The sequence below is a fragment of the Ranitomeya variabilis genome, chromosome 8 (genome assembly GCF_051348905.1).
Source record: "Ranitomeya variabilis isolate aRanVar5 chromosome 8, aRanVar5.hap1, whole genome shotgun sequence".
Lineage (NCBI taxonomy): Eukaryota > Metazoa > Chordata > Amphibia > Anura > Dendrobatidae > Ranitomeya > Ranitomeya variabilis.
This window is the reverse complement of record NC_135239.1, coordinates 216,443,447-216,465,551: the sequence shown is the minus strand read 5'-3', so window position 1 is coordinate 216,465,551 and position 22,105 is coordinate 216,443,447. Positions and strand designations below refer to the sequence as shown.

Below are 22,105 nucleotides of genomic sequence, written 5' to 3'. Positions count from 1 at the left end.
TACATTACATTACTGATCCTGAGTTACATCCTGTGTTATACTCCAGAGCTGCACTCACTATTCTGCTGGTGCAGTCACTGTGTACATACATTACATTACTGATCCTGAGTTACCTCCTGTATTATACCCCAGAGCTGCACTCACTATTCTGCTGGTGCAGTCACTGTGTACATACATTACATTACTGATCCTGAGTTACCTCCTGTATTAAAAACCAGAGCTGCACTCACTATTCTGCTGGTGCAGTCACTGTGTACATACATTACTGATCCTGAGTTACCTCCTGTATTATACTCCAGAGCTGCACTCACTATTCTGCTGGTGCAATCACTGTGTATATACATTACATTACTGATCCTGAGTTACATCCTGTATTATACCCCAGAGCTGCACTCACTATTCTGCTGGTGCAGATGGGTGAAGTAGTGGATGGTTATGGTGGGCCACCATGTCCCAACAAGGCTGCGATGTCAGCAAGGAGGGGACGGAATCATTGGGGGGGGGGAGCTGGTAGCCCCTCTAGGGCCCCTGAAGGTGATAAAATGACCTCTGCAAAGCATGTAGAGGTTCTGACTACCACTTACTTCCTTGGTACAAAAAGAAGAACCGCGCCGTCTGTAGCATTATCTTCATGGTGACAATGTCCCACCTCATGCTGCAAAGAAACCTCCAAGTCATTGACTGCTATGGGCACAAAGGAGGATAGTCATGGTGCGGCCACCACCCTCCCCTGACCTCAGCGCCATTGAGAACCTCTGGAGGATCCTCAGCAGAAGATCTATGAGGGTGGGAGAACAGCAGCTCTGGGGCGATTCTGACATCCAGCAAAGAAATGCAGACGATCAATAGAGTCTGAACTGTGGAGGTGAAATCTCAGAAGCTCCAATGTGTCATGGACTCGGCCTTAGGAGGCTTCTGATGTCAGTAATGTGAATTCTCCCATTCCCCCAGTTAAAGATGATAAAAGATAAACACGTTTGGTATCACTGCTTCCAAAAAGTCTAATCTTTCAAAATCTAAAAATATTTTACCTGCTCGGGAAATATTGTAATCAGAAAAAAAATTCAAAATGCCAAAATTGTGTTTTTTGTCTCTATATTACTGCACAAAAAATTCAGGATGACGGCAACACAATCCAAAATTCCAAAATGTATTTATTTTTTCCCACCACTAAAATAATGGAAAAAATCTTTCCGTGTTTGGTATTGCTGTAAAATCCTACTGATGAGGAGAATCCTGATTCCAGGTCATTTATTCCTCATAATGAACGCTGTGAAAACAACTTGCAGAAAACAATGTTAGCATTGCCTATTTCTCGATTATTGGGTTATTTCCACGGTAGTATGCTGTCTTCTAGCCCAGGATTATGGGTTAAGTTGCTGATCGGTGGCGTCCGACTCTGAGACTCCGGGATTGTGCTGACTGGAGCCGAGGTTCTCCGACCTTCACGCTGTTCTTTGTCTATGGGACCTCCGGAAGTAGCGGCTCACTGTTCTCTGGTCTCCATGACATGGGCAGCGAATGGAGCGGAGGCCCAGCGTAAGCATCTCCACTTCATTCGTGTGCCCAGCGATCAGTATGCTATCCCTTGTTCCATGGATAACCGGCTGCCATAACATTTCGGGATTAACCTTTCACAGTATTGCTGTAATTGTCAGTGTAATATGTGATCTGACTCTTCTCGACAACTTCTCCTTTTTGTAGGTTGCACTTGTTTTGCGCAGACTTCGCGAACTTCAGACCCGGGAAACTCCTAACAAGCAGGAAAGCAAACGTCCCAGTCCGCGTAAGCCCCTCGGTGAGCCGCTCCTCCCGCTGGATGAAGAGGCCGTGGACATGGACTACGGAGAGAATTCACATGATACAAGATCAAAGCCGGAAAATCTTGACCTCTCTTTCCAGGCAGAGACATCTCCAGGTCTCGGGGTCATGGTTAATTCTGATGGCACTGGACCACCACGGAGACCCAAACCCGACACCGATTCTCACCGCAAAGTGAAACAGAAACTGAGCTTCGAATCTGAACGAGCGCCAAGCGAACTGTCCAACAGCAGCTGGTCCGAGATGTCAGTCTGGGTCATTGGCACCAACTACAGCTTGTCCCCTCTGACCCCGGCCATCGAACAGCGGCTGATCCTACAGTACCTCACACCCCTCGGGGAATACCAGGAGGTGAGGAGCCGAGAGTGATAGGAGATGGGAGGAATGCTCGCACTTCAGGGTTGTAGGTTGTGTGATCATGTCGGGGCGGCTCATCAGCTCTCCTCTCTGATTATATGTTATCAGTGTCGCCTGCTTTCTTTCGCCCTTAGTTGCTCCCAATCTTCATGCAGATGGGATCCCGGGAGCTCATGATGTATTACATCGATCTCAAGAGGACAAACGACGTCCTCCTCACGTTTGAGGCCCTGAAGGTAAGTTTTGCCGATTCCCTCCATGATCTTTGTGATAGAAGCGGTCTCTCTTCTCTGATTCTCATTCATTCATTTATTGATCATTTTATTCTATGGTAAGAAGCATCCAGAGCCGGGGGGATTCATTGCCGTCTTCTGCCTTTGTTTTTGCCAGTTGTGACCATGCGACGTGCAGCTGTTTCACTTCTGGTGTGAATGTGGGTAAACGGCGGACGACGCTTATTGTCCACCGGTGTTTTCAGCTCTTTCTCCTTTGTCTTCCCAGCATTTGGCTTCTCTTCTCCTGCACAACAAGTTTGCTGCGGAGTTTGTTTCTCACGGCGGTGTGCAGAAACTGCTGGAGATCCCCCGACCTTCCATGGCAGCGACCGGAGTGTCTATGTGTCTGTACTACTTGTCCTACAACCAGGATGCTATGGAGCGGGTGAGTTTGTGGTTGTGGAGAAGCAGGATGCCGCTGTAAGACTCTGTAACCTGCTGCGCTCCGGCGTCTGCTGGACTTTTGACCATTTCATTCTCTGAAAGCGAGCAGTGATCTTTTACTGAATATTGAATGAGCTTCTAAAACAGTATCTGTCACCAGATGATTAATTGCACAGGGATGTCTCAGACCTGATGAGGTAGTGAACTCGTTATGAATTCCATGCTTCGTGCATTCTCACCTTCTCCTCTCCTGTCCTCGCCTCTCCTTCCCTCTCCTAGGTCTGCATGCATCCTCACAAGGTGTTGGCGGATGTGGTCAGCTACACGCTGTGGCTCATGGAGTGCTCTCATGCTTCGGGCTGCTGCCATGCCACCATGTTTTTCTCCATCTGCTTCTCCTTCCGAGCTGTTCTGGAGCTGTTCGACAACCAGGATGGACTGCGGCGGCTGGTTAATCTTGTAAGGGAGGCCGGGGGTTAGGTTGGGTATCTGTGATGGAGCCATGTGTGTATTGTGGCCGTGTATCTGCTGGACCTGCTCTGAGGTCGGCTTTCTACCCCAGTCCCTCCACTTAATGGCCACTTACAACTCTGCTAGAGGGACACCCACTGGAGACACCAGGGACTGCATGGCCACAGAAGTATATGGCTGGACCTGGATAATGATAGGGGGGACACAGTGTGATATGTAAGGTGGGGGGAAGTCACAGTGCTATACGTGAGGGGCTCAAAGTGCTATATTTGAGCTGGTGGGGGGTCACATCGCTATATATGAGGTGAGGAGTCACTGTGCTATGCGTGAGGTGGGTATGGGGCTCACATTACAATATGTGAGGGGGCGGTGGGGTCACAGTGTGAAATGTGAGATGGTTAGAGGGGTCACAGTGCTATACCTGAGGTGAGTTGGAAGTCACAGTGCTATATGTGAGGGGTATGGGGGGTCACAGTGCTATATGTGAGGGGCATGGGGGTCACAGTGTTATACGTGAGGGGTATGTGGGGTCACAGTGCTATACGTGAGGAGGGTGTGGGTGTCACGGCTATATATGAGGTGAGGAGTCACAGTGCTCTATGTGAGGTGGGTATGGGGCTCACATTACAATATGTGTGGGGGAGGTGGGGTCACAGTGCGAAATGTGAGATGGGTAAAGGGGTCACAGTGCTAAAAGGGGTCACTGCTATACGTGAGCAGGGTGTGGGGGTCACAGGGCTATATGTGAGGCGGGTGTGGGGGGCATAGTGCTGTACGTGATGGGTGTGGGGGTCACAGGGCTATATGTGAGGGTGTCACGGTTGGGAAGCAGATTTTTGATGCAGCAGGACCCCTCATTACATGTCTTTTGCGCTGCTTGCACAGATCAGTACTCTGGAGATCCTGAACCTAGAAGACCAGGGAGCTCTACTCAGTGACGATGAGATTTTTGCAAGTCGGCAAACAGGAAAACATACGTGCATGGCGTTGCGCCGATACTTTGAAGCTCATCTTGCCATCAAGGTGGAGCAAGTGAAGCAGTCCCTGCAGCGCACAGAAGGCGGCCTGCCGATCCACCCTCCCCCTCCATACAAGGTGGGCAGCTCGTGTCCTGAGAGGTTTCAGCCCTTCACCTGAATTATCTGTAGAGGGTTTGTCCCAGATTGTGCTGCGTTGTCTGCAGTTTACAGCTGGTTGTCTTAGGCGCTGCTCCCTGAAGCTTCGCTCTGCTTTTTGTTAGGCCTGTACATACACCCGAGAGCAGATCGTGGAGATGATGGAATACCTGATAGCATTCGGCCCTTCTCAGCTGTACTGGGAACCTGCCGAGGTTTTCCTCAAGCTTTCATGTGTGCAGCTGCTTCTTCAGCTCATCTCCATCGCCTGCAGCTGGAAGACGTACTATGCGAGGTGAGTGCAACGCTCGGGGTTTTCGTAGGATAGGACATTGCTGGAGCTGTAGCTCCCCCACACTGTTCATCTGGCGCAGTGGTACATCGGGCTCAGCGGTACATCGGGCTCAGCGGTACATCGGGCTCAGCGGTACATCGGGCGCAGCGGTACATCTGGCGCAGCTTTTTATCTGGTGCAGTGGTACATCAGGCGCAGCGGTACACCAGGCTCAGCGGTACGTCAGGCGCAGCGGTACGTCAGGCGCAGCGGTACATCAGGCGCAGCGTTACATCTGGCGCAGCGGTACATCTGGCGCAGTACATCTGGGGCAGCGGTACATCTGGCGCAGCGGCACATTTGGTGCAGCGGCACTTCTTGCGCAGCGGTACATCTGGCGCAGCGGTACATCAGGCGCAGCAGTACATCTGGCGCAGCAGTGCATATCTGTGTGTGTCTTCCTCTGCTGTTTGGCCCCATTCACACCTTATTAGTGATCTTCATTCGTCAGCTTCCCTGGAAAGCTCGTGGCCGCTGACACATCTTGTATTGTATCTCATTAACTCCACAGAAATGACACGGTCCGCTACGCTCTGGACGTCCTTGCGATCCTCACAGTGGTGCCAAAAATCCAGCTGCAGTTGTCCGAGCCGGTGGACGTTTTGGATGAGGCGGGCTCCACGGTCTCCACTGTAGGTAAGAAGAGGAGCCTGCCGTCCTTGTGATGGATCCTAGTGTCCTCAGTGTTAGAGATGCGGCATTTGTCACCAAGCTCGCCTGTTTTCGTTTTCCTTAGGAATGAGCATCGTCTTGGGCGTTGCTGAGGGAGAGTTTTTCACCCACGATGCAGAGATCCAGAAATCGGCTTTACAGATCATCATCAATTGTGTTTGTGCCCCAGAGACTCGCATCTCCAGCATTGCAAAATATGTCTCTGGGACCCCCCGTAGACGCACACCTATGTCTCAAAGTTTCCAGTCGCACGGACGTGGTGGGAGCGGAGAGCCGACGCTGGCCAAGATGTGGAACGTCGTCCAGTCCAATAATGGCATCAAGGTGCTTCTGTCTCTGCTGTCGGTGAGGATGCCCATCACAGATGCCGACCAGATCCGGGCTCAGTCCTGCAAAGCGTTGGTCGGCCTCGGTCGTAGCACTTCGGTGAGGCAGATCATCAGCAAGCTCCCCTTATTCAGCAGCGGTCAAATTCAGCAACTGATGAAGGAGCCGATCCTCCAAGATAAGCGCAGCGAGCACGTCCGATTCTGCAAGTTTGCAGCTGAGCTGATTGAAAGGGTCTCGGGGAAGCCCCTGCTGATGGGCAGTGATGTATCATTGGCACGACTGCAGAAAGCGGATGTGGTGGCGCAGTCTCGTATTTCCTTCCCGCAGAAGGAACTCTTGGTGTTAATTCGCAACCATCTAATTTCCAAGGGGCTACAGGAAACGGCGACGGCTTTGACTCGGGAGGCGGACCTCCCTATGACGGCAGCATCGCACTCCTCGTCCTTCCTGCCAGCTGCCGTCACTCAGCCACCAGCTACGTCTTCACCTGTTCCCCTGCCGCGGACCCCACGCCTCCCTGCCCGCTTGTCTACCAGCTCTCTGTGCACCCACCCGCCATCTCGCACCCAGCTGCCCCCCCAGTTATCATCGCCCGTCCCATCCTCCACAGGCTCCCCTCTAATCGGTCGTATCAGCTTTGTACGAGAGCGCCAGTCACCCTGTAATGGAAAGCGATCACGTGTCCTGAGACAGAAGTCCGACCACGGGGCCTACAGCCAGAGCCCTGCCATCAGAAAACAGCTGGAGCGCCACGTGCCTTCCCCACCCACTCTGGACAGTATCATGACTGAATATCTACGGGAGCAGCACGCTCGTTGTAAGAACCCGGTTGCCATTTGCCCTCCCTTTTCCCTTTTTACCCCTCACCAATGTCCAGAGCCCAAGCAGCGCAGACAAGCACCAACCAATTGCACTTCACGCCTGACTCGCCGTGCCGCCTTCCCGAAATATGGGGGTGTGGACGGAGGCTGCTTTGACCGACACCTCATATTCAGCAGGTGACAATCACTTGGGATCGGGGCCCATGTATAGGATGATTCGTTCTGTTCTCACAACTTCTGTCTTCTTTTTTTCTTCCAGGTTCCGTCCAATCTCTGTTTTCAGAGAAGCCAATGAGGATGAAAGCGGCTTCACCTGCTGTGCCTTTTCAGCTCGAGAACGTTTCCTAATGTTGGGCACCTGCACAGGGCAACTCAAGCTGTATAATGTGTTCAGCGGGCAGGAAGAAGCCAGCTACAACTGCCACAACTCTGCCATAACTCACCTGGAGCCGTCACGGGTAGGTACCGGCTGCCCTGCCCACGTGGCACTCCTGTGGTCCCTGGTCCTCAGCAGTCCACCCCCAGGCTCCTCGTCTTCTCACATGTCTGTTCCCACAGGATGGATCCCTTCTTCTCACTGCAGCCACATGGAGTCAGCCGTTTTCTGCATTATGGGGCATGAAGTCCGTCTTTGACATGAAGTGAGTGTGGGTTTCGGGTAGGCGGTGGAGGTTCCTCTGTTCTTAGTGTCGCTGCCCCTGAACCTCACTCTGTCTTGTTGGATTTCCAGGCATTCATTTACTGAGGATCATTATGTGGAGTTTAGCAAACTGTCCCAGGACCGCGTCATCGGCACCAAAGAAGACGTGGCTCATGTGAGTTATTAGCATTACTGGCCTGCACGTCCTAGGCCGAGGAGCACGGTGCACAGAAACTGGCAGTGATGGGGTCCAAGCTGGTGGATGATTCTCATCATCACAAATGGGTAAAATTGCAAAGTGCATGTGCAAACCAGGAACTCTGCAACTTCCCTCTCGTGAAAAAGCCTCTCCGCTCTGAAGAACAGAGGGATTTTTAATTCTATTGATTACAGCTTGTTAGCGATCACCTCTGTGGTGTATCGGCAGTGACCGCTTTCCTGAGCACGCAGCTTGTGCTGGCGAGATCTATAGCAAAGAGCTTGTACGCGCTGCTCTGAAGTTCACTGGATCATTGTGTCCGGCTGCTTCAGTCCCCCTGCGCTCTTCCAATGCTGCAGAGGTAATGAGGTCTTTCTTCGCGGCATGGGAGAGTGCACAATTTGGGCCAATGGTGTGACCCTCCAACCGGTCCAGACTGCCAGTCATCAGGCGTGCATGTCCCCTAACAAGGAGGAGGAGAAGCGGTGCGGCCCTGATGAGACTGTCCCCTTACGTGTGCGCTCATCAGCCCCTAGACTTCATTGCGTACTGCTCAGGATGTTAGTTTTAGGGCAGGTTCACGCTCAGCAGTTTTAGTTTCTTCATATCAGTGAACGGAATTTGTGAACCTTGTTGCCATGCAATGGATAAAACCGGTTTCACGGAAATCATTGGGTGAACAATTTCCCCTCGCTCTGAATATCCTGCGCCACGGCCAACACTTCTCCCCAACAACCACAATGAAAAGTTCTGCAACTTTGGGTGCCACCGTTTTCAAAATCTCTGCTTGCTGAAAATCTAAGCTGACCCTGAAGGTGCGCCACTTTTCTCTGCAATGCTCTGTGAGCAAAGGACAGACAGAGCACTGGATGTTGGCGTTTGAGTTACAGAGTTGCAGGACTTTGCATTATACAGGGATTAGGGTTTATTAGTGGTCTCCTCTCTGTCCAGCCTGTGACGGTTCTCTGCAGGCGACCGCTCGCCAGTTCTCCCCTGCAGGTTTCTTATGTATTTATCCTCGGTATCTCCTACAGATTTATGACATCCAGACGGGACAGAAGTTGCTTACTTTATATAATCCGGACCTGGCCAATAACTACAAGCGTAACTGCGCCACCTTCAACCCCACGGACGACCTGGTACTGAATGACGGGGTCCTATGGGACGTGCGCTCCACTCAAGCCATTCACAAGTTTGATAAGTTCAACATGAACATCAGCGGGGTTTTCCATCCGAACGGCCTGGAGGTCATAGTCAACACCGAGATCGTATCCTCCGCCGAGTCTTAAGCACAGGCCTCTCATGTCATTTTCAATATCACTGCTTGCTGTCGGAGAATAGGGACAAATTAGAAGCAGAAACTGCAGCATAGACTCAATTCAATTAGAATGATGTCACTATTGGGTCAAGATTGCGTTTTGAATGCTTTTTTTTTTTTTTTACTGACGACAAGCAGAGACCTTGAAAATTGTGATGGATTGTATCAGAACGTTTCCCTGTATATGATTTTATTTCTGTCCATGTGATGTGGTTTGAGTTTATTTCCATAACTGTCTGCTAAAGTGGGACCTGCGGACCTTCCACCTCCTGCACACGGTGCCAGACCTGGATCAGTGCCGCGTGGTCTTCAATAACACGGGGACGGTGATGTATGGAGGTGAGCGCACAAAGCCGCCGCTGCTGCTCCTCTTATGTCCTTCTGCCCGGTGACGTCTGTATCCTCTGTTCTGGCAGCCATGCTGCAGGCCGACGATGAGGACGACCTCCTGGAAGAGAAGATGAAGAGTCCGTTTGGTTCCTCTTTCCGCACATTTAACGCAACAGATTACAAACCCATCGGTGAGTGTCCGACAAACCGGGGAGGATTTCCAGGCACAAAGCCACATCTGCAGGCTTCATAAGCAGTAACATTCCCCAAATTATCAACCAAAACCTGAACTTCGGTGCAGTCTCCCTCCATTGTCCGTGCCATGATGGACAGGGAGTAGGAAGTAGAGGGCGCCCACAGTGACAGTCATCTGCCCCTCTGAGTGCCCACCTGCAGGGTCAGGACATGTTCCTTGTGATCTCCCCCATCGTCTGCAGCTCACAATATGATATCCTTTTTCCCATTTATTTTTTGCTTATATTTAATCCTCATCCATTTTTTATTATTTTTTAAACATATGAAAAAACAGAGCATGCGTGAGGGTTTTTTTTTTTTTTTGCGAACTCCTGATCCACAAAAGTCATGGAAACGTGAACATCTCCATAACTTACAATTGATAGGTGTTCCATCCATGAAAATCAGACGTGTGAATGAGGCACAGACCTTTTTCCCTTGTTTTTCCTCTTTATTAATCCTGAATCTAATTGTGTCATTTACTCTTCAGCCACCATTGACGTGAAGAGGAACATATTCGACCTGTGCACCGACACCAAAGACTGCTACCTGGCTGTCATAGAGGTGTGCGGGGGGCTGCGCTGCAATGGTACAGGGGGCCGCTGCTTTTGTTTTTGTATTAATCTGATATTTCTGATCTCAGAACCAAGGAACGATGGATTCCCTGAACATGGACACCGTCTGTCGGCTCTATGAGGTCGGAAGGCAGCGGCTGGCAGAGGATGAGGACGAGGAGGAGGATCAGGTAGGGGAACGTCTCTGCTGCCTCAATTGTCTCATACTTTGATCAGGTTCTGACACAGGAGAATGGACAAGGGAGAGATTCCTGGTGAGTTGTCAGCTTTATTCATGTTGAGGTTTCTAATTTGCGGCCCCTCACTTATAGGAAGAGGAAGAACAAGAAGACGAGGAGGATGACGATGATGACGATGACTCTGACGATCTGGGTCCCCTCCTGGATGCCGAACTGGAGGAAGAGGAGGAGGCAGGGGAGCAGGCGGGAGAGGACGGAGAGAACGACTTCTCCCCCTCTGATGATGAAGAACTCGCCAATCTGCTGGAGGATGAAGAAGACGATGGTGACGATGACGATGGTCACGATGAAGACTCAGACATTGACCCAGAAGTGGAGATGATACTGGGAGACTGTAAGTAGTGGACATCCCGACTCCTTCATGTATGAGGGTCCGCAGCATTCCACCACCACAAAATGTGTACTAATATCTGCAAACAGCGACTGATGTCACCGCTGATCTCTGATCATGGATATGAGGCATTCTCAGTGATGTCACCGCTGATGTCGGTGATGGATAGGAGACATTCTCAGTGATGTCACCGCTGATCTCTGGTGATGGATAGGAGGCATTCTCAGTGATGTCACCGCTGATCTCTAGTGATGGATAGGAGGCATTCTCAGTGATGTCACCGCTGATCTCTAGTGATGGATAGGAGACATTCTCAGTGATGTCACCGCTGATCTCTAGTGATGGATAGGAGACATTCTCAGTGATGTCACCGCTGATCTCTGGTGATGGATAGGAGGTATTCTCAGTGATGTCACCGCTGATCTCTGGTGATGGATAGGAGGCATTCTCAGTGATGTCACCGCTGATCTCTAGTGATGGATAGGAGGCATTCTCAGTGATGTCACCGCTGATCTCTAGTGATGGATAGGAGACATTCTTAGTGATATCACCGCTGATCTCTGGTGATGGATAGGAGGCATTCTCAGTGATGTCACCTCTGATCTGTGGTGATGGATAGGAGACATTCTCAGTGATGTCACCTCTGATCTCTGGTGATGGATAGGAGACATTCTCATTGATGTCACCGCTGATCTCTGGTGATGGATAGGAGACATTCTCAGTGATGTCACCGCTGATCTCTGGTGATGGATAGGAGGCATTCTCAGTGATGTCACCTCTGATCTCTGGTGATGGATAGGAGGCATTCTCAGAGATGTCACCGCTGATCTCTGGTGATGGATAGGAGGCATTCTCAGTGATGTCACCGCTGATCTCTGGTGATGGATAGGAGACATTCTCAGTGATGTCACCGATGATCTCTGGTGATGGATAGGAGGCATTCTCAGTGATGTCACCGCTGATCTCTGGTGGTGGATAGGAGGCATTCTCAGTGATGTCACCGCTGATCTCTGGTGATGGATAGGAGGCATTCTCAGTGATGTCACCGCTGATCTCTGGTGATGGATAGGAGGCATTCTCAGTGATGTCACCGCTGATCTCTGGTGATGGATAGGAGACATTCTCAGTGATGTCATCGATGATCTCTGGTGATGGATAGGAGGCATTCTCAGTGATGTCACCGCTGATCTCTGGTGGTGGATAGGAGGCATTCTCAGTGATGTCACCGCTGATCTCTAGTGATGGATAGGAGACATTCTCAGTGATGTCACCTCTGATCTCTGGTGATGGATAGGAGACATTCTCAGTGATGTCACCGCTGATCTCTAGTGATGGATAGGAGACATTCTCAGTGATGTCACCTCTGATCTCTAGTGATGGATAGGAGACATTCTCAGTGATGTCACCTCTGATCTCTGGTGATGGATAGGAGGCATTCTCAGTGATGTCACCGCTGATCTCTGGTGATGGATAGGAGACATTCTCAGTGATGTCACCTCTGATCTCTGGTGATGGATAGGAGGCATTCTCAGTGATGTCACCGCTGATCTCTGGTGATGGATAGGAGACATTCTCAGTGATGTCACCTCTGATCTCTGGTGATGGATAGGAGGCATTCTCAGAGATGTCACCGCTGATCTCTGGTGATGGATAGGAGGCATTCTCAGTGATGTCACCGCTGATCTCTGGTGATGGATAGGAGACATTCTCAGTGATGTCACCGCTGATCTCTGGTGGTGGATAGGAGGCATTCTCAGTGATGTCACCGCTGATCTCTGGTGATGGATAGGAGGCATTCTCAGTGATGTCACCGCTGATCTCTGGTGATGGATAGGAGGCATTCTCAGTGATGTCACCGCTGATCTCTGGTGATGGATAGGAGGCATTCTCAGTGATGTCACCGCTGATCTCTGGTGATGGATAGGAGGCATTCTCAGTGATGTCACCGCTGATCTCTGGTGATGGATAGGAGGCATTCTCAGTGATGTCACCGCTGATCTCTGGTGATGGATAGGAGGCATTCTCAGTGATGTCACCTCTGATCTCTGGTGATGGATAGGAGACATTCTCAGTGATGTCACCACTGATCTCTGGTGATGGATAGGAGACATTCTCAGTGATGTCACCGCTGATCTCTGGCCCATTCTCAGTGATGTCACCGCTGATGTCGGTGATGGATAGGAGGCATTCTCAGTGATGTCACCGCTGATCTCTGGTGATGGATAGGAGACATTCTCAGTGATGTCACCGATGATCTCTGGTGATGGATAGGAGGCATTCTCAGTGATGTCACCGCTGATCTCTGGTGGTGGATAGGAGGTATTCTCAGTGATGTCACCGCTGATCTCTAGTGATGGATAGGAGGTATTCTCAGTGATGTCACCGCTGATCTCTGGTGATGGATAGGAGGCATTCTCAGTGATGCCGCCTCTGATCTCTAGTGATGGATAGGAGACATTCTCAGTGATGTCACCGCTGATCTCTGGTGATGGATAGGAGGCATTCTCAGTGATGTCACCGCTGATCTCTGGTGATGGATAGGAGACATTCTCAGTGATGTCACCGATGATCTCTGGTGATGGATAGGAGGCATTCTCAGTGATGTCACTGCTGATCTCTGGTGGTGGATAGGAGGCATTCTCAGTGATGTCACCGCTGATCTCTAGTGATGGATAGGAGGTATTCTCAGTGATGTCACCGCTGATCTCTGGTGATGGATAGGAGGCATTCTCAGTGATGTCACCACTGATCTCTGGTGATGGATAGGAGGCATTCTCAGTGATGTCACCTCTGATCTCTGGTGATGGATAGGAGGCATTCTCAGTGATGTCACCGCTGATCTCTGGTGATGGATAGGAGACATTCTCAGTGATGTCACCGCTGATCTCTGGTGATGGATAGGAGACATTCTCAGTGATGCCACCTCTGATCTCTAGTGATGGATAGGAGACATTCTCAGTGATGTCACCACTGATCTCTGGTGATGGATAGGAGACATTCTCAGTGATGTCACCTCTGATCTCTGGTGATGGATAGGAGGCATTCTCAGTGATGTCACCGCTGATCTCTGGTGATGGATAGGAGGCATTCTCAGTGATGTCACCGCTGATCTCTGGTGATGGATAGGAGGCATTCTCAGTGATGTCACCGCTGATCTCTGGTGATGGATAGGAGGCATTCTCAGTGATGTCACCGCTGATCTCTGGTGATGGATAGGCATTCTCAGTGATGTCACCGCTGATCTCTGGTGATGGATAGGAGGCATTCTCAGTGATGTCACCGCTGATCTCTGGTGATGGATAGGAGGCATTCTCAGTGATGTCACCGCTGATCTCTGGTGATGGATAGGAGGCATTCTCAGTGATGTCACCTCTGATCTCTAGTGATGGATAGGAGACATTCTCAGTGATGTCACCGCTGATCTCTGGTGATGGATAGGAGGCATTCTCAGTGATGTCACCGCTGATCTCTAGTGATGGATAGGAGACATTCTCAGTGATGTCACCTCTGATCTCTGGTGATGGATAGGAGGCATTCTCAGTGATGTCACCTCTGATCTCTAGTGATGGATAGGAGGCATTCTCAGTGATGTCACCGCTGATCTCTGGTGATGGATAGGAGGCATTCTCAGTGATGTCACCGCTGATCTCTGGCCCATTCTCAGTGATGTCACCGCTGATCTCTGGTGATGGATAGGAGGCATTCTCAGTGATGTCACCGCTGATCTCTAGTGATGGATAGGAGACATTCTCAGTGATGTCACCGCTGATCTCTGGTGATGGATAGGAGGCATTCTCAGTGATGTCACCGCTGATCTCTGGTGATGGATAGGAGGCATTCTCAGTGATGTCACCGCTGATCTCTAGTGATGGATAGGAGGCATTCTCAGTGATGTCACCGCTGATCTCTAGTGATGGATAGGAGACATTCTTAGTGATATCACCGCTGATCTCTGGTGATGGATAGGAGGCATTCTCAGTGATGTCACTTCTGATCTGTGGTGATGGATAGGAGACATTCTCAGAGATGTCACCGCTGATCTCTGGTGATGGATAGGAGGCATTCTCAGTGATGTCACCGCTGATCTCTGGTGATGGATAGGAGACATTCTCAGTGATGTCACCGATGATCTCTGGTGATGGATAGGAGGCATTCTCAGTGATGTCACCGCTGATCTCTGGTGATGGATAGGAGGCATTCTCAGTGATGTCACCGCTGATCTCTGGTGATGGATAGGAGGCATTCTCAGTGATGTCACCGCTGATCTCTGGTGATGGATAGGAGACATTCTCAGTGATGTCACCGATGATCTCTGGTGATGGATAGGAGGCATTCTCAGTGATGTCACCGCTGATCTCTGGTGGTGGATAGGAGGCATTCTCAGTGATGTCACCGCTGATCTCTGGTGATGGATAGGAGGTATTCTCAGTGATGTCACCGCTGATCTCTGGTGATGGATAGGAGGCATTCTCAGTGATGCCACCTCTGATCTCTAGTGATGGATAGGAGACATTCTCAGTGATGTCACCACTGATCTCTGGTGATGGATAGGAGGCATTCTCAGTGATGTCACCACTGATCTCTGGTGATGGATAGGAGACATTCTCAGTGATGTCACCTCTGATCTCTGGTGATGGATAGGAGGCATTCTCAGTGATGTCACCGCTGATCTCTGGTGATGGATAGGAGGCATTCTCAGTGATGTCACCGCTGATCTCTGGTGATGGATAAGAGGCATTCTCAGTGATGTCACCACTGATCTCTGGTGATGGATAGGAGACATTCTCAGTGATGTCACCTCTGATCTCTGGTGATGGATAGGAGGCATTCTCAGTGATGTCACCACTGATCTCTGGTGATGGATAGGAGGCATTCTCAGTGAGGTCACCGCTGATCTCTGGTGATGGATAGGAGACATTCTCAGTGATGTCACCGCTGATCTCTAGTGATGGATAGGAGACATTCTCAGTGATGTCACCTCTGATCTCTAGTGATGGATAGGAGACATTCTCAGTGATGTCACCTCTGATCTCTGGTGATGGATAGGAGGCATTCTCAGTGATGTCACCGCTGATCTCTGGCCCATTCTTAGTGATGTCACCGCTGATCTCTGGTGATGGATAGGAGACATTCTCAGTGATGTCACCGTTGATCTCTGGTGATGGATAGGAGGCATTCTCAGTGATGTCACCGCTGATCTCTGGTGATGGATAGGAGGCATTCTCAGTGATGTCACCGCTGATCTCTGGTGATGGATAGGAGACATTCTCAGTGATGCCACCTCTGATCTCTAGTGATGGATAGGAGACATTCTCAGTGATGTCACCACTGATCTCTGGTGATGGATAGGAGGCATTCTCAGTGATGTCACCGCTGATCTCTGGTGATGGATAGGAGGCATTCTCAGTGATGTCACCACTGATCTCTGGTGATGGATAGGAGGCATTCTCAGTGATGTCACCGCTGATCTCTGGTGATGGATAGGAGGCATTCTCAGTGATGTCACCGCTGATCTCTGGTGATGGATAAGAGGCATTCTCAGTGAGGTCACCGCTGATCTCTGGTGATGGATAGGAGGCATTCTCAGTGATGTCACCGCTGATCTCTGGCCCATTCTTAGTGATGTCACCGCTGATCTCTGGTGATGGATAGGAGACATTCTCAGTGATGTCACCGTTGATCTCTGGTGATGGATAGGAGGCATTCTCAGTGATGTCACCTCTGATCTCTGGTGATGGATAGGAGACATTCTCAGTGATGTCACCGCTGATCTCTAGTGATGGATAGGAGGCATTCTCAGTGATGTCACCGCTGATCTCTGGTGATGGATAAGAGGCATTCTCAGTGAGGTCACCGCTGATCTCTGGTGATGGATAGGAGGCATTCTCAGTGATGTCACCGCTGATCTCTGGCCCATTCTTAGTGATGTCACCGCTGATCTCTGGTGATGGATAGGAGGCATTCTCAGTGATGTCACCACTGATCTCTGGTGATGGATAGGAGGCATTCTCAGTGATGTCACCGCTGATCTCTGGTGATGGATAGGAGGCATTCTCAGTGATGTCACCGCTGATCTCTGGTGATGGATAGGAGGCATTCTCAGTGATGTCACCTCTGATCTCTGGTGATGGATAGGAGACATTCTCAGTGATGTCACCGCTGATCTCTAGTGATGGATAGGAGGCATTCTCAGTGATGTCACCGCTGATCTCTGGTGATGGATAGGAGGCATTCTCAGTGATGTCACCTGTGATCTCTAGTGATGGATAGGAGGCATTCTCAGTGATGTCACCGCTGATCTCTGGTGATGGATAGGAGGCATTCTCAGTGATGTCACCGCTGATCTCTGGTGATGGATAGGAGGCATTCTCAGTGATGTCACCGCTGATCTCTGGCCCATTCTTAGTGATGTCACCGCTGATCTCTGGTGCTTATCTCTGACTTCTCTGCTGACTTTTCTTTTCCCTCCACAGCTGACAGTTCTGATAACTCAGACCTAGAGGACGACATTATCCTGGCACTTAATGAGTGAGGCGTTGGAGGTCCGCGGAGCGTGCAGGGTCTTTTCCTCCTGGAGTCTGAGGAGCGGAGCCACGGTTGCTGGGATCGGCAGTCGTCTGCACTTGTAATAAACACGTTCTCCCTTTTGTCTGGTCACTTACCCCTTTGTTCCCACAGACTTCAAGACATTTTTCCCCTTTTGTAAAACAGAGCTCTTAAAATGAAATAGTTTTATAGAAAAAAAAAAACTATAACCAAAAAAAATCTCCCTCGCTGGACGGCGCCGTCTCCCCGAAGGCAAAAAATCTTTATGCTTTGATCTTTTTTAATGTCGTCTCTGGGTTTGTTTGGTTTTTTTCAAAGGATTATTTAAGGAGAAGATTTTTTTTTTCTTAACTTTGGGCAGCAAAGTATTTTTATGACAGAATTGTAATATATTCCATAAGAAACGTGTATTTTTGTTTCTTTTAAACTGTATTTTTGGGACGCGGTCGGGGTCTGTATGACCGATGACCAGAGATCAAAGTGTCTGACCAGTTTAATGAGGGGTTGTGCTTTGTGTCTGGGGAGGGACCCCTGAGAGATCATGTTCCTCTTCAGAGGATCGTTCTGCAGTATTACTGATGGGTCGGATGAATTTAGGGTGAGGTTCACCCCCGCTCTCTGGTTTACATCATGTAATGCAATCTGTGTACCTTCCCCCGATAATCATTATCAAATTCCCATCTGATGCTTCATGTGAACCACAAACCAGAAATCATCAATTTTTTTTTTCTGTAAATTGTATTTATTTAAAAAATAAATGGAAAATTCACCGTCTGCCGCTGCTCAGTGTTATCAGTCGACAGCCGCTAAACCGGTAGTGTTTCTGCTGCTATTAACTTTACTAGGAAATATCTGATAATTATAAATTTGAGAGGCGACCTCCACGCCTGCAGCAGATCAGCCTGCCGGGCTGTGTTCACACGCTGCGTCCACCTCATAATACAAAACCAATACCTCAGGAGCTTCTCACTAAATGAGAATATCATCAAAAAGTGAATCTCCTATTCTATAGAGTCATTACTCACAGATCTATTTCACGTGTTTACTTCTGTTAATGTTGATGATTATGACTTACAGCCAATGAAAACCCAAAAGTCATTATCTCAGTAAATTAGAATACTTTATAACACCAGCTCGAAAATGATTGTAAAATCTGAAATGTTCCCTACTGAAATGTGTGTTCAGTAAATGCCCTCAGTACTTGGTCGGGATCCTTGTGCATCAATCACTGCATCAATGTGGCGTGGCATGGAGGCGATCAGCCTGTGGCACTGCTGAGGGGTTATGGAAGCCCAGGTTGCTTTGATAGCAGCCTTCAGCTCATCTGCATTGTAGGGTCTGGTGTCTCATCTTCCTCTTGACAATACTCCATAGATTCTCTATGGGGTTAAGGTCAGGCGAGTTTGTTGCCAATCAAGCCCAGTGATACTGTTATTTTTACACCAGGTATTGGTACTTTTGTCAGTGTGGACAGGGGCCAAGTCCTGCTGGAGAATGACATTTCCATCTCCAAAAAGCTTGTCGGCGGAGGGAAGCATGAAGGGCTCTACAATGTCCTCGTAGACGGCTGCGCTGACTTTGGTCTTGATAAAACACAGTGGACCTACACCAGCAGATGACATGGCCCCCAAACCATCACTGATGGTGGAGACTTCACACTAGACCTCCAGCAGCTTGGATTGTGGCCTCCACTCTTCTTCCAGACTCTGGGACCTTGGACCACTGACAACAGTCCGGTTCTTTTCTCCTTGGCCCAGGTAAGACGCTTCTGGCGTTGTCTATTGATCATGAGTGGCTGACACAAGGAATGTGACACTTGTAGCCCATGTCCTGGATTCGTCTGTGTGTGGTGAAGCAATGACTCCAGCAGCAGTCCGCTCCTTGTGAATCTCCCCCACATTATGGAATGGCCTTTTCTGAACAATCCTTTCCAGGCTGCGGTTATCCCAGTTGCTTGTGCACCTTTTTCTACCACACTTTTTCCTTCCACTCTACTTTCCATTAATATTCTTGGATACAGCACTGTGTGAACAGCCGGCTTCTTTAGCAATGACCTTTTGTGGCTTCCCCTCCTTGTGGAGTGTGTCAGTGACGCCTTCTGGACATCTGTCAGGTCAGCAGTCTTCCCCATGATTGTGGAGCGACTGAAACAGACTAAGGACCTTTATAAACACTTAGGAGCCTTTACAGGTGTTTATTTTTAAATATTCTAATTTACTGAGATAATGACTTTTGGGTTTTCATTGGCTGTAAGCCATAATCATCAACATTAACAGAAATAAACACGTGAAATAGATCACTGTGTGTAATGACTCTATAGAATATAGGAGATTCACTTTTTGTATTGAAGAACTGAAATAAATTCACTTTTATGATGATATTCTAATTTTGTGAGAATCTGTATATATAGTGGAAATTACTGCACGTAAATAGCGATGCAGGATAAGTCCGCAATGCCAGGGCGGTGGGGGCTGCACCGTCATTGATCGGCTGCCTGCACCGGCCTGATGACACCAGCACCGCTCCAGCTCGTTGTTTAGTGGCCGCTCCGGGTTGCTGCCGATCAGCCCCTTTTCTACTGATCTGTTGTCCCCTGGTGTCCTCTACACAGCGAGCCGGGGCGGAGGTGTTGTGCGCTGTACACCATTTACTTCCGGAGCTGATTTCTGGGGGTGTCTGACCCCAACGCTCTGATATTGATGTACCATGAGGATGGGTCATTGTATTACTGTAGTGGAAAATCTCTTTAAAATGTATTTTATTTTTTTGAAGGCAGAATGAAATATGTGGCAAATCCTCTAGAAAAATCGATAATGTCCATATGTAACGCAAAATCTGCTGCAAATCTCCCGACGTGCCACAATACCCTAAGGCTGAATGCACACAAGGTGGATTTGTCTGCAGAAAACCCCAGCGTATGACAGGACCAGATAAGTTATTGAGATTGTGGAGATTTCGGCACATTTTAAAATCTGCATTGTAAGTTTGTGTGTAGGAATCAGTGGGGTCTTTACTAATACCCTCAGGTGCCATTCTCACCATAATCTGTAAGATGTGCGGATGTAGAGGAGAAAATGCTGCAGGAAAACCAGTGATGTGTGCTTGGAGCCTATAGCTGCCTGTACAGTGGTCTGGCCCTTCTCCTGTCTCGCGTGGCCTGGCTTTCCCCCCTCCGTCACGTGTGGTGGCCTGGCTTTCCTCCCTCCACCCTGTGTGGCCTGGCTTTCCCCCTCCGTCCTGCGTGACTTGGCTCCCCCCTCCGTCCCACGTCACCTGGCTTCCCCCCACCCCCCCTCAATCCCATGTGGCCTGGCTTTCCCCCCTCTATCCCTTGTGGCTTTCCCCCTCCGTCCCGCGTGGCCTGGCTTTCCCCCTCCGTCCCACGTGGCCTGGCTTCCCCCCCCTCCGTCCCACGTGGCCTGGCTTTCCCCCTCCATCCCACGTGGCTTGGCTCCCCCCTCCGTCCCACGTTGCCTGGTTTCTCCCTCTCCGTCCCACGTGGCCTGACTCCCCCCTCCGTGGCCTGACTACCCCTCCATCCCACGTGGCCTGGCTTTCCTCCTCCGTCCCACGTGGCTTGGCTTCCCCCTTCGTAGCCTGGATTTCCCCCTCCGTCCCACGTGGCCTGACTCCCCCCTCCGTCCCACATGGCTTGGCTTCCCCCCTCCATCCCACGTGGCCTGGCTTTCCCCCCTCCATCCCACGTGGCCTGGCTTTCCCCCCTCTGTGCCATGGCTTGGCTCCCCCATCCCGTGTGGCCTAGCTTTCCCCCGTCCCACATAGCCTGCCCTCCCACGTGGTCTCGCTCTCCCCATCCTGCATGATCTGGCCGTCCCCATCCCACGTGGTCTTGCCCTCTCCCCATCCTGCGTGGCCTGGCCCTCCCGCAGTTTGATATTCCTGGTGTATCAATCATCCGTTATGCGGTGGGCGATTTTCCGGGGAGCAGGATGGATCTGCAATATCCAGGCTTGGCTGATAGTCGTCCGCGCGATCCGTGCAGGCGGCCGTCACTGGGTATTTGCATCTGTTGATTGATGGCTCTTCGGTAACTCGTATCCTCCACATTTCACAGGTGCAGTTTCTGTGCTCGAGCAATGCAAATCAGGTGAAGTGAATGGAAATCACTGTGACCGCTGTGATACTTTGTCCTGTCAAGCAATTCTGACCCATCGTCTACTATACATCTATTTACAAGGAAATGTCCATCATGGGTGGGCTTTCGTCTTTTTCATGGGCGGTTACCCCGATTATTCCTGAGGAACATCTGCACTTAAAAATCAGCAACAATTCATTGTTTACAATGGTATGTTCCACAATGACACCATCAGGAGGGAGCAAACCACTGGGCAGATACCAGAGGGGAGCACTACACTTTGAGGAATGTTAAAGCTGAATGATACACAGGTGCATCTCACAAAATTAGAATATCATCGAAAAGTGAATTTATTTCCGTTCTTCAATACAAAAAGTGATTTTCATATATGATCTAGAGTCATTGCAGACAGTGATCTATTTCACGTGTCTGTTAATGTTGGTGATCACACTAGACCTCCAGCAGCTTGGATTGTGGCCTCTCCACTCTTCCTCCAGACTCTGGGACCTGGATTTCCAAGGTCTAGTGTGAAGTCTCCACAATCCGTGATGGTTTGGGGGCCATGTCATCTGCTGGTGTAGGTCCACTGTGTTTTATCAAGACCAAAGTCAGCTCAGCCGTCTACCAGGACATTGTAGAGCACTTCATGATTCCCTCTGCCGACAAGCTTTATGGAGATGGAAATGTCATTCTCCAGCAGGACTTGGCCCTGTCCACACTGCCAAAAGTACCAATACCTGGTGTAAAAACAACAGTATCACTGGGCTTGATTGGCAGCAAACTCCCCTGACCTTAACCCCATAGAGAATCTATGGAGTATTGTCAAGAAGATGAGACACCAGAGCCAACAATGCAGACGAGCTGAAGGCTGCTATCAAAGCAACCTGGGCTTCCATAACCTCTCAGCAGCACCACAGGCTGATCGCCTCCATGCCACGCCGCATTGATGCAGTAACTGATGCAAAAGGACCAAGTATTGAGGGCATTTACTGAACAGACATTTCAGTAGGGAACATT

General features: G+C 49.8%; 1 protein-coding gene across 4 annotated transcripts in view; it reads left to right on the top strand.

The window, feature by feature from the left end:
* The window catches only part of DCAF1 (DDB1 and CUL4 associated factor 1), a 28,974-nt gene extending 11,208 nt beyond the window's left edge, over nucleotides 1-17,766 (top strand). For 3 of the 4 annotated variants that reach the window (XM_077277047.1, XM_077277048.1, XM_077277046.1), the window contains exons 7-24: nucleotides 1,705-2,172; nucleotides 2,313-2,414; nucleotides 2,680-2,838; nucleotides 3,117-3,296; nucleotides 4,194-4,403; nucleotides 4,549-4,718; nucleotides 5,269-5,393; nucleotides 5,494-6,757; nucleotides 6,840-7,038; nucleotides 7,139-7,221; nucleotides 7,311-7,395; nucleotides 8,454-8,687; nucleotides 8,983-9,076; nucleotides 9,154-9,258; nucleotides 9,792-9,865; nucleotides 9,945-10,046; nucleotides 10,188-10,449; nucleotides 16,920-17,766. In XM_077277047.1, the coding sequence (XP_077133162.1) occupies nucleotides 1,705-2,172; nucleotides 2,313-2,414; nucleotides 2,680-2,838; nucleotides 3,117-3,296; nucleotides 4,194-4,403; nucleotides 4,549-4,718; nucleotides 5,269-5,393; nucleotides 5,494-6,757; nucleotides 6,840-7,038; nucleotides 7,139-7,221; nucleotides 7,311-7,395; nucleotides 8,454-8,687; nucleotides 8,983-9,076; nucleotides 9,154-9,258; nucleotides 9,792-9,865; nucleotides 9,945-10,046; nucleotides 10,188-10,449; nucleotides 16,920-16,978 (3,975 nt within the window). In that variant the 3' untranslated portion in view covers nucleotides 16,979-17,766. The remainder of the gene's footprint in view (nucleotides 1-1,704; nucleotides 2,173-2,312; nucleotides 2,415-2,679; nucleotides 2,839-3,116; nucleotides 3,297-4,193; nucleotides 4,404-4,548; nucleotides 4,719-5,268; nucleotides 5,394-5,493; nucleotides 6,758-6,839; nucleotides 7,039-7,138; nucleotides 7,222-7,310; nucleotides 7,396-8,453; nucleotides 8,688-8,982; nucleotides 9,077-9,153; nucleotides 9,259-9,791; nucleotides 9,866-9,944; nucleotides 10,047-10,187; nucleotides 10,450-16,919) is intronic. The other variant, XM_077277049.1, reaches the window with a different exon arrangement.
* Nucleotides 17,767-22,105: the final 4,339 nt, after the last annotated feature.